This window comes from Saccostrea cucullata, unplaced genomic scaffold, assembly GCF_032062105.1.
Source record: "Saccostrea cucullata isolate Sc308-1 unplaced genomic scaffold, CSIRO_AGI_Scuc_v1 ctg2499, whole genome shotgun sequence".
Taxonomy (NCBI): Eukaryota; Metazoa; Mollusca; class Bivalvia; order Ostreida; family Ostreidae; genus Saccostrea; species Saccostrea cuccullata.
The window spans coordinates 1-12,612 of NW_026917985.1; the positions used below are offsets into that span (position 1 = coordinate 1).

General features: G+C 33.9%; 2 protein-coding genes across 2 annotated transcripts; both read right to left on the reverse strand.

Moving 5' to 3' along the window:
* Positions 1–1,674: 1,674 nt before the first annotated feature.
* On the reverse strand, positions 1,675–10,492 carry LOC134274165 (uncharacterized; the record flags this gene model as incomplete). Its single annotated transcript, XM_062756449.1, has 4 exons — positions 10,468–10,492; positions 9,880–10,020; positions 2,688–3,017; positions 1,675–1,868 (listed from the first exon to the last, which is right to left on the reverse strand). Coding segments are annotated over exons 1-4 (690 nt in total), but the record flags the coding sequence as incomplete, so codon positions are not given.
* LOC134273989 (uncharacterized) lies at positions 5,593–7,647 on the reverse strand. Its single transcript, XM_062756245.1, has one exon. It carries the CDS (start codon positions 7,645–7,647, stop codon positions 5,623–5,625), a length of 2,025 nt encoding a protein of 674 aa, XP_062612229.1. The 3' UTR covers positions 5,593–5,622.
* Positions 10,493–12,612: the final 2,120 nt, after the last annotated feature.

Here is a 12,612-nt window from a genome sequence, read left to right on the forward strand (position 1 = left end):
TGCCCAATCTTATTCATTTTTTATATGATTAAGAAATTTGTTAGAATAGAAACAACTATTTCAAAAAATCAGATGCACTTTCTGCATAGTTCCAGTAGCCAAAAAAGTAAACTAAGTTCTTCTAGTACTACATGTATTATTTACTAATAAAAATACAAACCAAGGTTGTATACTCTGATACTTGAGACTTTTATGTTTAATTTATACCCATTCATCATCTGTGTTTTGTTTTTTTAGTGTGTGTGTGTGTGTGTGTGTGTGTGTGTGTGTGTGTGTGTGTGTGTGTGTGTGTGTGTGTGTGTGTGTGTGTGTGTGTGTGTGTGAGGGTGTGTGTGTGTGTGTGAGTGTGTGTGTGTGTGTGTGGTTAATTCATTAATTTTAATTGTAAGCAGACATCCTCCTTTCTGTTCACACCATTTTCGAGTATAAAAAACTATTCTCTCACATTCAAGGCTCAAACCTAAACATGCGGATTTATGGTTGTAACACTGAGGAAATGCCTCTCCTGTGTAGGCAACTAATATCCCATATCTTTGAAATATACTAAGCTCTATATTTATAATTCAAAGCCTATCATTAAGGGTCCTCCAAAGCCTATCATTAAGGATCCTCTACACACCTACAGCTTATTATGTTCTCATATTATTGAGCATTACTTTTAACAAACATATCAACCTTTAAAAACTGTCCAGGGATCAAAATGTAATTTATACTGATTTTTTAAAACAATAATTTCACAAGTTTGAAGAAATTTTTCCTAAGGCGTTTTCATACATAGCACAACAAATTTTGTTTTACCCTTTTGTATATACAGAATAACCATAAAAACTCAATTTCATCGATCAACATATTTTTAACAGATATTCATTTTATTTATAAAAAGTACATAAAATCATTTTCTTTAAAAAATCAGTAAAGACTCCCTTTGTAGAGAAGAAACATTAATGAATTAGATTACATTTTAAAAATCTAATTAAAATCAAATGCACTGAAAACAACATTTTCAAAATCTTTGCTATCAAAGTTCCTTTTGGGAGTTATCTTTCCTGTTGCCTGGGACTCAAAAACGTCAAGTCTCCGCAAACGTCACCATACTATATTTAAAAATTACTGGCCACTGAACTGGACAGATATAAAAGAGGAAAACTAGAAACAAACACTATTTTATCAATATTTATAAACACACAATGAGATAATGTATTATTGAAACGCACAAATTAGTGTGCCGAAATTTCAACTATCAAAACAGACTCGGTTGATTAGCCTGAGAGTATAAATAACCTAAACGTTTCTCGTCATACCAACCGGTACCTGTTGAATTGTTTATGAATTATTATGTAACATAATCCAAGACGACTCTTGTTCTTTAATTAAAAAAAAAACCGCACATCTTTTTCAATCGATCACTCCGTGATCACGTCAAGTGTTCATTGTTTGTAATTACAAACGGTGCTAGGCCAAATCGTCCATCCATAAACTAAATAAAACAGGAAGTAAAAGTATTTTTTCTATAAAAACGTCACGAGTCACATGGTGTGGAGGACCCATAAGGAACATTTTTTTTTTTTGTGGGCATATGTTCATGATGTTAAGAGTTTTTTTTACCTTAAAGTTTTATTTTCTTTATACTCATTGCTTCAAAATCGAATTTTCTTAATAATAATAATAAATTACCTCATTCAGTACACGGCGTGTACAGTTCAGTTGACAGACAAGAGTAATATTTGCCATTCCTTCAGTAAATTCACTATGAATTAAATCAAGTACCCCCCGAATTTCCTCTGCGTCCTTCAAACTGTCAACATTATAAGTTCTATGATTAACTCCAATCTCGTTCACTCTTTCCAAGATTTTTCCAACATTGTGCGCTGAAATAGAGAGAAAACAGTTTTAAAATTGTATTTCAAAATGTTCAATTGTTTTTCGCCTAGTTTATTTCATCAATTAGATTGAACGATCACAACATTAATGTATGAATTCTTGATTTTGGATGTTGATGGTCTACATCAACAACACCTGCCCGTGTCCACATAATTTATTTTGTCAACACTAACAGGCGAAGTTACACAATCGACTACATCCTAAAAAAAGTAATTTAATACTACTCCATGACACCTAATCCCAACTCTGATGTTTCAGAGGTCCGTGTTTACTCTGATTCTATTTTGTATTGTTTTATGGATTTGTTTAATCTTGAATACTGTTCGTTATCCATATATGTTTCAACTATTTTTTTTTATTTTCTATGTTTTCTCTTTAAACATGTCGATTCCTTTTATTTCCATTGTGAAATTAAGTGCTATTCAGAACTGATGTGTTTAGGATCTTTATGATATTGAAATGTATATAAGCATTGCTATGGGAAATTAAACAAAACATATAGTCTATAATTTTTGTTCTTTTCACAAAAAATTGGGTATAATATTTCACCTGAGCCAAAAAATACATATTTTGATATTCTCTGTATATTGAACATAAATATAATTAGTTACTATTGTGATTTTCCCACCTTGACATTTACGTGTGTATTAAAGGTGGTCAAATATTGTAGATTTTCATTGGAATTCATAGCAAAAAAACTCTCAATGTAAATATTTAATATCCATTGCTCAAACTAATTGAATGAAAAATAAGAAATACACAATCTTATACTCGTAATAAGGAAAACACAGTCGTCGTTTAATTACCAGTTGCATTTTCAAAGAATGTTATTGTAGATTTCCAATGCAGATGCGTCAGTATTCGAGCCACCATAACCGAAAGTGTTTCCTCATCAAAATAATTTTCTCCAAATTTGATTGATAAGCAGGCTTCCGTGGGAGTATTGTGAAGCTTTGGTTTTACTTCATGGCAATAGGGATACTTTTCTGGCGCCACAAGACTCTCCACGCTTTCTTGATCTACATCATTCAGGTGAAGTGTAGGCGTGGTATTCAGATTTGAAATTGTCATTATGATGCGATGATTGGTGGAGTTGACGTAAACAAGATCAGCGCTGTTCTTTTTCATTTCTTTGACTAAAATATAAAATATTATTTTTTTTAATACAAAATCTTATCTTTTTGTTCAAATTTGTGCATAAGTGGGCAACATAAAAACTGTCTGAAAACTTTAAGGTATCTAAGATGTCAAAGAAGAAGGTAGAGTTTCAATGCAAATTAAACTCGACATTTTTCTAAAATACTAAAGTGATATAAGAAATCAAAATGCATTCTTTCTGAATAAAAGGAATTCCCTGCAGTAAGAATATACAAATCGATTTTCTCATAAGACCTTCTTATTGCTAATTGTGACGTCATTTACTTATGCATTTTCTCATTTCTTTTAAAGTTGCTAAAGACACCAATTTTCAGTGGAATTTTCTATAAGAAAACACACTCTGCCACCGTCGCCCAGAAAGATTTTGAGATTTGTGATTTTTCATAGCTGTTTACATAATATATCCAAAAATCAAAGTGGGCGACGTTGGCAGGCACTATTTTCTAAAGGAAAATTAGCACAGAAATGTTATTTTAAGGTTTTCTGCACTAAACTTAGAAATGGACCCAATTAATGACGCCATATTTCCAGATAGGGCCTACTTCATGCCATATTCTTTCATAATTTATCATATTCATCTACTTATCTATTGTTAAAATCAATTTCATAACCTTTTAAGAGCATTAAATTTTTCGGGCACAATAAAGCGCAAACTGTACCTTCTTCTTTAAACAAAATTTGAGTTCTCTATTTAGAGTCCTTTTGACAACTTATCAACAAAAACTAAATTAAAATAATATTTTTGATTAAATATCCATAATTAATCAGAAGAATAACTTTATTTTTTTTCTGAAAGAAGTGTATAATTTAAATTAATTCAATTATTTAGATTGTTTATTCGTATTAAGTAACAGTCAATACTTTTTTTCGTCAGTATTTTTGAAAGTTGATAAACGTGGCCTAGAATAGATAAAACAGATAAAGATAACAAAAATGATTAATAATTTGTTTTTTGAAATACAAATATTTCACAAAGATAACTATTTTAGATGGATGTAGTTTTTACCAACACATGTAATGTTATACTCTGTCTGATTGTTTTCTAATGTAAATTTTAATATATTATGTTTGACACAGAAACATCTTATATTTCTAATTTTATGCTGTGATAATAAATTATTATTCATTTTATTTACTACACATTTAGGGCGATTTCCACCTTAGTTTTGACTTTCAGTAAGGCGTGGTATTCTAGGCGCTATGTAATTAGCGTGTGTAAAATGAAGAACAGATTCTCATTGGTGAAGATGTAAATAACATCAGGCTTTAAATTGTTGTTGACAACGATATGAGGCGACTAAAGCTCTACCTCTTTGCCGGAGGAGACCATATTAGTAGTTTTTCGATACACTAATAGGCTGTTGCCCGATTATCTATCCCATGTATATTTCAACAGTCAAGGAGAGCTTTGTAAATTTCAGATGCTAATTATGTAACGTCGAGAATGCCACGCCTTACTGAAAGTCCAAAATAAACTTGAAATTGTCCAATAAACATGTATCTTCTTCATAGTAGAATAAACTTGAACACAAGTTCAGTAATAGATAGGACACTTTTTCGGATTCCCTCGTTTGAACACTTAGCTTAGATAACTAACTGCATAATATATAAATAGAACTTATGCATTACATAGTATGACCTTTTAGCTTCCTTTCTATCGCTTGTTTTCATTGGTTAAAAAATTATACTCGCTATAAATTAAAACCAAACACGATAAGGCAGAGACAGCTAAAGTCGGACAAAGACAGTGAAAGTCGGACACCACGATTTTAAAGTCGGACACAATTTGTTTTCTTATATTATACAATAATAATCTTATTTACCCAATCAATAGGGCTAAATAATTGCTTATTTTTATGCTGATAGCTTATTTTTATTACAGACGTTTTAATGCTTATCTAATTTATGCAATAATTGTCTTAGTAATTAAATAATTAAATTACTAATGCTGCCAATTTTTGGATGTTACTATCGATTTAAAGCACCATAAACAATATCTTTTATGAAGTAAACTGTTAAAACTGAAACGTAAGAGAAACGTACAGAGCACCCCCATCGAATGGAATGACCTGACACCCCTTGGGAATAAATTGTTTCAAGGGTATATAAGTCAGTGCAATTGGCAGAAGCGGGGAATTCTACTGATGACAGATGGCGGGAAAGTTACAGAGAAGACGACGACAAACAAACGTAAGGCTGGTGCACCAGCGGTAAGGTATTAGAAGAATTAATTTGAGAGTCAGGAGGTAGTAGGTCTAACAAGATCGAGGCGCATGATTTTTTTATATTATTAGGAACCCTTTTACCAAGAATACGCGGTGAAGTTACCCAGTCACATTTAAATAATTATATAGCCCTCGGTAAAGCCTCTGATAGTTTAATTATTTTCGAATTATATACAGAATCATTATACTCAGGAAGAGTAAAGGAAAATTATCATATCTCATAATCATGTTTACTCAGATAGAATACAAGGAAAATCATATATCCCTTTATTATAAAGAACCCTATTATTCAGATAAACACGTAACAAAATTAACTCATCTCTGACAGTCTCTCCCAATATTGCACACATTGCACAATTTATTGTTTTTTATTTTTCATTTTTTGTTTTCTCTCTGTTTTAAGTTTTTCTTTTAACATCTTCTTCAGTTCTTTTTCTTTCTTCTCTTCAATGACATCTTTTGTTGTTAGCAATCGATGCGATGTTTTAGACTTTGATTTCTTTACAGTGCCAGTGCCCTTCTCTGTATTGGGGTGACTTGGGGGTAGAAATATACTCTCAACCACACTATTCCAGACAGATTCAACAGAGGTAGATTTTGATGCGTAAGGCGAGACATCCCCATCATCAGACAGACTTTGACAATCACCCGCGGAAATTGTTTCTGGAAGTTCGGATTCATGAGCTGATCTATATTCGGCGGTGTCCTCTGGAACTATCTGGCATTGTCCAGAAGTTATTAGGGACAGCAAAGCTTCGGGGTCATCAAGAACAAATGTGTCGTCGGAACATGCCGATTCCAGAGGAATTAAGGCTCGATCAGAACAGCTGGGGTCAGAAATCGAGAGCTCAAGGGGAGTACATGCAGAGATAGCCTCAGGGGTCTGTGATTCAGAAGTAGAGAAGGGTATCCTTGTGGACAAACCCTCGGGATGATCATAAGACTTAGAAATAGAGAGGGCACTACAAGAGGGCATACTTTCAGGACTCTGTGTTTCAGGAATGGAGATAGGAGTACATATAGACTGAGTCTCGGTATGAGCACAGAGAGGAATCGGCGGAGAAGTCGGATCCAAAATTGCAGTGTCAGAAGTAGCCAGAGTCACGGTACATGTGGGTTGAGAAGCTGGGGATGATCTGGTGTTATCTGGAGAAGTATGTTGGTGGGGCGGAACTACTTCAGTGGCAACGGAGGGATGAAAAGCGTCAGATGAAATGGCACCTGGATTAAAAGGGACTATCCCGCATGCTTTGAATCCGTTTACTATATTTTCCTTAGTGATTCCTGACTGAAAAGCTTTATTGAAAAGATTCAAGAAACTGCTTTTGTTCACAATGTGATAAGGTGACTCTGACAGAAATTCTGAACATGCAGCGTTGTAAGCTGCATTGAAGGGTCCGAAAACTGATCGATCCAGTGGCTGCAGTACATGAGTTGTGTGAGGGGGCAAGCAGATAATATGAATGTTTTCTTTCATGGCCAGCTCCAGAAGACCAAGTGTCTCATGAGACGAGTGGCCATCTAAGATTAAGAGTTGGGGCCGCTCCGGTCCACAGTTCTTCAGGAACACGTCCCGGAACCACCTTTCCCCGAGCTCCTCCGTCATCCACCCGTTTTCTTGGTACGCAAATACCGTGTCAGGTGGGGCATCACTAACATGAAGACCATGAAGAGTGGCGGATGTTTTGCCCTTCACAACTACCATTGGGGCCATTTTCCCTCCTGCGCCATTGACACAGACCATTATAGTGATGTTAGTTCTGTTTTCAGATACACGTCCCACTACATTTCTGGCGCCCTTTTCTGAGATCACCTTAACAGGTGTGTGCTGAAACTGTTTCCCAGTTTCATCACAATTCCATATGTTGTGTGGTTTGTCATTCAAATTAAGATTTGTAATTATGTTTCCCAAATCATTCAAATACTTGTTAACAACCGTGGGATTGAGCATACGAGCACGGGAATTGCCAAGCTTCTCCGGTTTTCTAATTGTAATTTCCGGGTGTCTTTTCTTAAGACCATCCCACCACCCCCGACCTGGAGCCCCATTTTTAAAAGCTGCAACTTTCATCCTCTGACAGAGGATTCCTGTTCTGGCAAAAAGTTGCCTGCGGGAAATCCCCATCCCTCTTTTGGATGCCTCGAGGACGTTTCCCACCACTCTTTCTTCAATAAACTTTGGGAGTGCAGGTTGACGTCCAATGTTTGTGTCAAGGTCACTCCGACCTGATATTTTGTCGGAAATGGTGGACCTGGGGACATTGTAAAGTTTTTCAGCCGCCCGTACAGATAGCACACCTTTTTTAACGTCTTCCACAGCCTTAACCAAGGATTCATGCTTATACCGCAAAATTTTCCGTTTTGCAGAACGCTTTTTTGCCATTTTTGTCTGAAAGGTAAAGGGAACATACTTTTTTCTAAAATTCTGTATAATATGGGTTTTGTCTATATGTCATCCTTTAATTCTATAAATAAAAAAAAAATAATCTACATTATGTCTTCTTTTAACATACTGCAGCTATTTATTTTGAATTAAAATTATGACATAAAGACAGCACATAGGCGTCGAAACCCACCCACCCACAACCCACTGTGTGGGATGATGGGCCCATTGAACATTAAGATTAAGGCGAAGGTTTAGCCCCCCCCCCCCAACTTTCAACAGAAACCTTGCAGTTTAGGTGAAATAAAAAAGTAGTTTTGAAATTTTTATTCTTTCACTTAGACCCCCCCCCCCCAAATTTCAATTTGCTTCCGACGCCAATGCATCATAACAAACCCAATATTCCTTAACAAATTCTGCCTGGACGCTGCCCTAAAGACTTAAATATTTTTATGGCAATATGTTGTTTGCTTTCTTTTTGGTTTTGATTTTCACGTAAATTGATTTTTTTTTGGCCACCCCCCTCCCACTTTTAAACGAGTTCACGTGCCTGGTATATTTGTAAAATTAAAGTAAAAGAAGTAATTACTAAATTTTAATACTCATTTATTTTAATTACAAGTGATTTCAGTTTGTAATTAAATCTAAAGTTTCGTTTTATTTTTCACCACACTTTCAGTTGATATTCCGAGAGCAAATCTTTAATTTTTTGAACATTTTCTTCTGTGCACATGAACCCAATGTTGCAGCGTTGTTTAGGTCCGCATCTCTTCTGAAACTTTTCTGCAGGACCCTTTGCTTTTAGGTATGTTTTCCCACAGATTAGATTTTTTTAAAACAGTTGAGATATAATTAAAGCGTCACTACGAGATAGGTAGGCCCTTTTTCGCTTTAATTCATTGTCTTCATAAATCGATACGGCATTGCTGTCTCGTGGATTTTCTGGCTCGTCTTTAATATAAAAAACATTTCCTACAGCCAACTCGCGACTTCCCCAGTGATGCATCCCCACGGCATATACGCAGTAAACTGCTACTTTCTTCATTCTTCAAACTAAGTTTTCAAGCTGAAATATTTAGTTTTATCGAGTAATTAACACAATATTTTCGTTTTTAAAGGTAAGTAAGAATTTTGTATTTTTATATTGACAAAACAATAACTAGTAAAATTAAGACGATACTAAAAAAAACCCGAATGGCTCGTTTATATTAAATTTTATTTTAAATTCAATTATTCTTATTTTCTTTTTTTTTTTGGCAGAATTTGACAGGGAATATTTGGTGAGATAATTATATAGATATAATTTTATATAAATAAAATTAAATCATTGTAATAAGTATATCTATACATAAAATAAATTCATTTAATTCTAGATATTTGTTAAATAATGGAAAAATACACATCTTTAGAAAATATTAACACGTTCTGTCACTGTGTCCGACTTTAAATGTCTGGCTTTCATGACAACATGTAAAGTCGGACACTAAATTAATTTTTAATTTTAAATCAAACACTTTTATTTGAAACCAATTCATATAAAAAAAAATGTTTATATTAACCTTTTACAACATTTTTTAAAAAGTGCAAATCTGTAATACGGACTATTACCTGTCTTTTGTCTTTCCTTTATGGAGCCTCTTTGACTTTGAAAATTTTTCGCGGTCGAACTTTCATCCGGATCTTTGAGATGTGCTAATTTGATTTCTGTTTTATAGCTGCCCCAAACGTTTTTAGGACTATTAAGCGAATGAAAACATCCAATGAACTCTTGCGTTACACAGGGATAAAAGGAAAAGAAGTGAAACACAATTTCTATATTTATTTTAATGCAAACAAATAACGTGTCCGACTTTCGATGTCCGTCCGACTTTAGCTGTTCCTCCCCTACATGTATCAACGTTGCATACTTCAGTAAAACTAATGCTTTATTGCTGTTGATGAAAATCGATGTTTTAATTTTAACAATAAGAAGTGAAAGTTATTACAGCTAAATACACACAGGGTTTAATTGAAAAATACCATTTCGCTATTTAAGGGTTACCAACCCATGGCAAAAAAACATATTTTTTTAAAGTATAACAAATGAATTGGAAAGGAGTCAATATTTTTTATTTCAAATTAATTTTCAGTTAGAATACAGAGTATAAAAATTGAGTTAGATTTAAATGAACCTAAAATATACATATTCATGACTGGAAACCATATTTTTGATTTCATCTTCGTTTGATTTACCTTTCTGAAGAACATTATACAGTTCGGAGAAATCTGCCTGGGCCCATATGATATTTATAGTACTGTTGTTAAGTTCTAGCGTGGAAGACTGCAGACTTTCATTTCCCATCTGCTCGGGGGAACATATGCTATTGATTATGCCTAAAATAAAACACAACATATTATTAAAGTAATATCACGTTAAGGTAAATATTAGTATTGGTAAATGAAATGAATTATTAACTCTAGTATATGTGGCCAAAAATCAATTATTAGATTTTGAAAATATGTGTCTTAAATAAATATTTGTTTTGGGTAGGAATTAATGTTAGTTTTTTTTATCAATGCAGATTATTATGATTAAAATCATGTTTATTTAAAGTAAAATTTGAATAGAGATTTGTTATTGAATTAAATAGATGTATTTTTTGCAGAAAGCAATAGCATTTTACATGTAATAAAAACAAACATGTCCATTTTTCAGGAAAAATTATTGATCCTTATTAAAACAAACTCATTAAAACATTATATGATAGTTTAGTAAATGGGATTCTTATTTATCCGGAAAAAAATTAACCGAATTCAGAAGTATTCTCAGAAAAACTGCACCATAATATCCTGTTAGTACCCACATCTTTGCGGTAAAATAGAAACATTGTTTTCTGTCAATGCAACATTGTTTAGTTGTCTTTAAAAAAAAGTTTACTAATCTCAAACAAGTAGTAAGGTAGGGAAAATTGGAAATATAATATTGTCTTTAATTAGAAATTTTCTCCTCTCAAATCAAAATGGAATTTTGAAGAGTCAGATTAAGAAACCGGTGTGTAATGGCAGGGCTTCAAACTTTAAATCTTTCCGGTGTAAATAATAAGATCAATGCCCCCCATGAAATGATAACCGGGACTCAAATCTCGACGTGATCACATCGATTGATTAATTGATTTATGTTTTTACGTCTTTTTGAGAATATTTCACAATGTTTATAAAGAACCCATCACTTTGACTGGAGGAGAGCTACAAATGTTGTCCTTTACTCGGCACTTACAGTCATTGAGCAGTGGGGATCTTTTTGTGCCAGCATCTATTGCGGTTCAGGACCTCGGATTATACGGTCTCATCCGAGCTCGAGGGACCGATCTTCACGTACCACAGTGAGATTCGAACCCGCGATGTAGGGATCATTTCCATTTTTTGCGACTCTATAGAAGACGCTTTAACGACTGCGCAACGCGGGCAACTGACCACATGACTTAAAAAACCTGCATATTCGACATAAAGTTAACTATATAAAAATGACCCTTGTAGATTTTAGTATGAGTAGTCATTTTATCCCCCCCCCAAAAAAATACCATTTTTTTGGTCATTTATATGAATTCTTAAGGCTTCCAAAGAAGTTGGTGGGATTACGCTTAATTTTAGATGAGCAAGACAGTTTTTAAAAACAATATATTTCCATTTTAAATTTCTTTTTGAAAGTTAACGGATTTGATTTCTTGATAATTCTACCGGAATGGAAATGAGGCAGGTCGATAGATCAGGATCTTAGGAGGCCTAATATGCATACATCTCGTGCGTATCTGTCTGTGTCTGACGCTAAGGAGGCCAAATATACATGTAAATCTCATGCAGCAGCCTTTGTGTTTGACGTCAGTCATCCCTACTAATGTTATTGTGATTTAAATTCAAGCCACGTGGTTTAAGTTGACCCATTCAAAGATTACAGGGTAAATAAAATTGGCAGTAAATATGAAATTGCCAAAACTATATACTTTATCTTCGCTTTTGTGATAATTCACGGTATAAATTGGAGCTCATTAGAAACAATATCCCCAAAATAGGCCGATACCCTGGTATGAAATATAAATGTTTACAATAACATTTACACTGACACACCATTGTATGCCTTATATGGCTATTTTTTATCAATGCGCACGTCAGATCCTACCAATCGCCACCTGACCAATCGTTGAATGAATAGCAACGTTTACGTAACTATACATGTTTTTATTTTACTTTGAACACGTGGTTCAGGTCGATCTATGATCGATGTGAAATGGGCCCCAAAAAAGTTCATATGAAAAAATACAAAGATTAGAAACTATGAAAGATGTCATCGGCGTTTTAAATTTGTTGTTAACTAGATGTATAAAAATGTAGTTTGTGTCAAGTTCAGAACACCAGAGCTTGAAAGGTAAGGAAACCGAGCAGCATCTCCTGAGCATTTTAAAGCACAATATCTGTAATCATACGTGTTTTTTTGGCCAGGGAATCCACTTGACATTTGTATTCATCGATAGTACAACAAAGGAATCAATACAGACGCAAATCGTCTTGTAGTATGACTAAGAAATACCTAGAATTTTATGTTTATTCAATAAATGAATTGCTATATAATAAATCATTATTAGCATGAAAATAATAGGACAAAAAGGAACAATTGAAATTGCTTTACGAAATTGCTGCAACAGTGTTCTTTGTGCCTTTCCAATCGCCATTATATTTGTGTGGTTTTTCTTCAGGTGTAAAATTCCTGTAGTACCCGTAGTAACCCATAATGCAATTCTCATTCATCTGATTTGTCAGTTAAAGCCATGTTTGTGCCTCATTTGCTAAGCTGACGCCAAAAATATAGTCCCGGTTCCAAATACATGTACAGCATGTACAGTAATTTTTAAACATGGTTTTTCGCACAAATTAAAGTCACATTTTTCGTGCAATAAAACTTAGAATTATTGAGTTTCAGTTCGAGACATA

Bases quoted from the DNA above. Each gene is read 5' to 3' on its own strand.
- LOC134273989 (XM_062756245.1), bottom strand. From the start codon at position 7,647: ATGGCAAAAAAGCGTTCTGCAAAACGGAAAATTTTGCGGTATAAGCAT.